At 37.0% G+C, this 2826-nt stretch overlaps 1 protein-coding gene across 1 annotated transcript; it reads right to left on the reverse strand.

Moving 5' to 3' along the window:
* Positions 586-2380, reverse strand: LOC107615668. The gene is made up of 8 exons (XM_016317714.1): positions 2365-2380; positions 2193-2281; positions 1602-1759; positions 1439-1509; positions 1260-1342; positions 990-1172; positions 798-878; positions 586-711 (listed from the first exon to the last, which is right to left on the reverse strand). Exons 1-8 carry the CDS (start codon positions 2378-2380, stop codon positions 586-588), a joined length of 807 nt encoding a protein of 268 aa, XP_016173200.1.

The raw sequence follows: 2826 nt of genomic DNA on the forward strand, positions 1-2826 counted from the left end.
ATTTTTGCATAAAAACTAATAAAAATATACTAAAAAGTAGCTAGATCCTACTAAAAACTATATGAAAATACCTCAAAAAGCATATAAAATATCCGCTCATCAGCCTTCCCTTTTCTTAGCTTCCTTTCCACCTATCATCAACCAAACATTTGCATCAAAGTTTTCTATAATTCATAAGATCTTTGCATCATTAAATCATCAAACACAAGTTGCATAAAATCTTAAGAAAAGCACATAAATAACCAAGTTTGCATGAATCAAGTAGTGCATGAAATTCTCATCTAAATACTTACTTATTTCCTAAGAAATGCATGAAACTACTCTAAAACAAACAAAAAAATGGCTTGTGAAACTAGCCAAGATGCCTTGGCAACACTGGGCTAGAAAAAAGTTCACTTAAACCATGAAGCATTACAGTAATCAGGTCAGGGTAACATAAGGCACAGAATAGCTGGCACATATTTAAAGTGGAAGGTCCATAGCAATTGCATAAAATGAAAAATGCGAAGCTCTTTATTTAACACCGATTAATTCAACTGGCTTTATTTTTATTAGAGCTCTATCATGAACCAAGGGATGATGGGCTCAGATATCCTCGGCTCCAGGATTGTTGGCATTCTCTATCATGCACTTCTCAAACGCAGGGAGTAGATTCTTCGATGCAGTGCAGGGAGCACGAGAGGAACCGCTATCATCGGTTCTAATACAGATCTATTTCACAGGTGTATGGGTGACCATGGGTTCAGAGTCCACGGTGCAAATAGTTGTGGCATTCGAGATCGGAGGGGTGATGGAACCAGCAACCCCGCCGATGTTGCCAGTTCCAATCGCTTCATCATTGCGTTGACCGGGGTTATGGCCACCTTCTGCAACACGTCCTGTGGCACACAAAAGTCAACTTGGAAACTGCTTATGTACACAGAGGTGTCCAACAATTGAATTAGAAAAGCAATCAGAAATGGGATCATCTATTAATCAAAGTAACGTACCAAATTAATATTATTATCTGAAGCAAGGGACATGATAATTTCAGGATCAGAACATATCCTAGACACGGTGATCACGCACGGCTGAAATTTATTCAGGCTATCAGGCCTAGAAGTTAGCTTGAAAAGAAGCGTCTTCCCAATTAGTGCATTAAGGTCCCTTGGGAAATGATCACTTCCATAACCCTTTTTGTGCAAAAAAGAAAAGGTCAGTCTTCAAGAGCAGAGTTCACAAAGTTTAAGATAAAAGAAAACAAACTACAAATCATGAACCTTAGCAAGTAGATCGTAACAGATGTCAGTGGCAGAGACACCTAAGAACTTTGAAGCAGAATTCTCAAAGAGCACAAAGGTTGCTGTATCGGAGTCATCGACAACTCAAACCTGAATGCAAAACCTTCAAGCACAAGTAAAGTCACAATGAAACAAAAGGTCATGTTTGGTGACGATACACACGTGCTCAGCAGATTCAGTCACAATAACAGACTTGAAATGGATCCCTTCGTAAATACGAACGTCGATTCTAGGATCGTATTAATAAAAAAAACATGGTGCCAGTTTTTAACTATAAGGAGAGAACATAGGAAAAAATACCACGTATGAATGGTGACCGACCTTGTTACAAAAGTTGAACCATAAATGTCGCATTTAGCACAATAAAATTGGTCAGTGAGTGACTCTAGACCCTGTGTGCATTTCCTGCAAGCCTTGTACCACCATGCATGATTCCTGTCAATGTCGATAACAGTTCCACAGGTCACATAGGTTGATTTCTGCAGAAAAGAACAGATATAAAAAAAAGAAACCAAATGGAGTTAGTACAATTAGGTGAAAATTTCTTCAAATGACCATGTATCCGATGTAAAAAGGGAACACATATATTGAACTGCATCATGAAGGAATCCACTAACAACATATGAAAAAGGGTATAGGGATATTGTTTTAAAATAGGAAGCACCGAATGAACACACCTCGATAGTTTGCTTTATCTGACAGTTTGATGCATACGGGGTATGGCTGAGAAAATCTTCAGTAGGAGAATGCCTTACCAGTCAGCCTATAACATCAACATTGGTGCTATGCTTGCCACCAAATCCAATCAGCCTTATGGGAAAAAAAGAAGTCATCAGATCACAAATAAGATTTAAAAGCGTTAACTTGTTTGTTAAAAGTAACTGAACAACAGGAAATGATTTGTTAAGGAACCGTACTTTGATGAAATTTCTTAACCATTTCTAGGTCAGCATTCACCATAATCTTTGTTGTGAAGTTTGTGTTGGTGACAGTCATAACACCTGAAACAAAATTATATCTGATTCGATAAATAGTTGGTTACATAGAAGGACAATTTTTGCAAATTTACCAACTTTAAATTTACCAATGTATAACTTCATCTTTGCAAATTGAAGCACAATTATATATTCGGTGGCCTTGTAAGCAACAAGAAGAGTGACAAAGTCAGATGCATAATTCTCCCACAACGTGCATGATAACTTCTCGCTGCCACTTTTGGGTCAACAAGTATTTTGACGGCAATTAGTATAAAACAGTAAAAATCAATATACGACATAATTAGTGGTAAGTATGAATTGTGGTATTTACGTGTACTCCAAACTTTTATTCCTAATAAAATGGAAAAATTGACCTCAGATCATCGAGCTCAATTTTCATGTAGTGTGGTTTCTTTGCCTTTTTTTCAAAAGGTATTAAGTCAGTCTTTGCGGACAGGAGACCAATAAAATCTAAGCAAGATAAACACAAGATAACATCGCGTTAACAAACACTTGGAAGAGGTAAAGAAAAAAAATTAGATGACTCATCACATATTACATAATCACAT

Source organism: Arachis ipaensis, chromosome B09 (genome assembly GCF_000816755.2).
Source record: "Arachis ipaensis cultivar K30076 chromosome B09, Araip1.1, whole genome shotgun sequence".
In the NCBI taxonomy this organism is placed as follows: Eukaryota; Viridiplantae; Streptophyta; class Magnoliopsida; order Fabales; family Fabaceae; genus Arachis; species Arachis ipaensis.

Bases quoted from the DNA above. Each gene is read 5' to 3' on its own strand.
- LOC107615668 (XM_016317714.1), bottom strand. The intron at 1,760-2,192 runs GTTCCTTAACAA...TCTTTTCTGCAG, and splicing joins AGAAATTTCATCAAAGTACG to AAATCAACCTATGTGACCTG. The intron at 1,343-1,438 runs GTATCGTCACCA...ACTCCGATACAG, and splicing joins TGAATCTGCTGAGCACGTGT to CAACCTTTGTGCTCTTTGAG.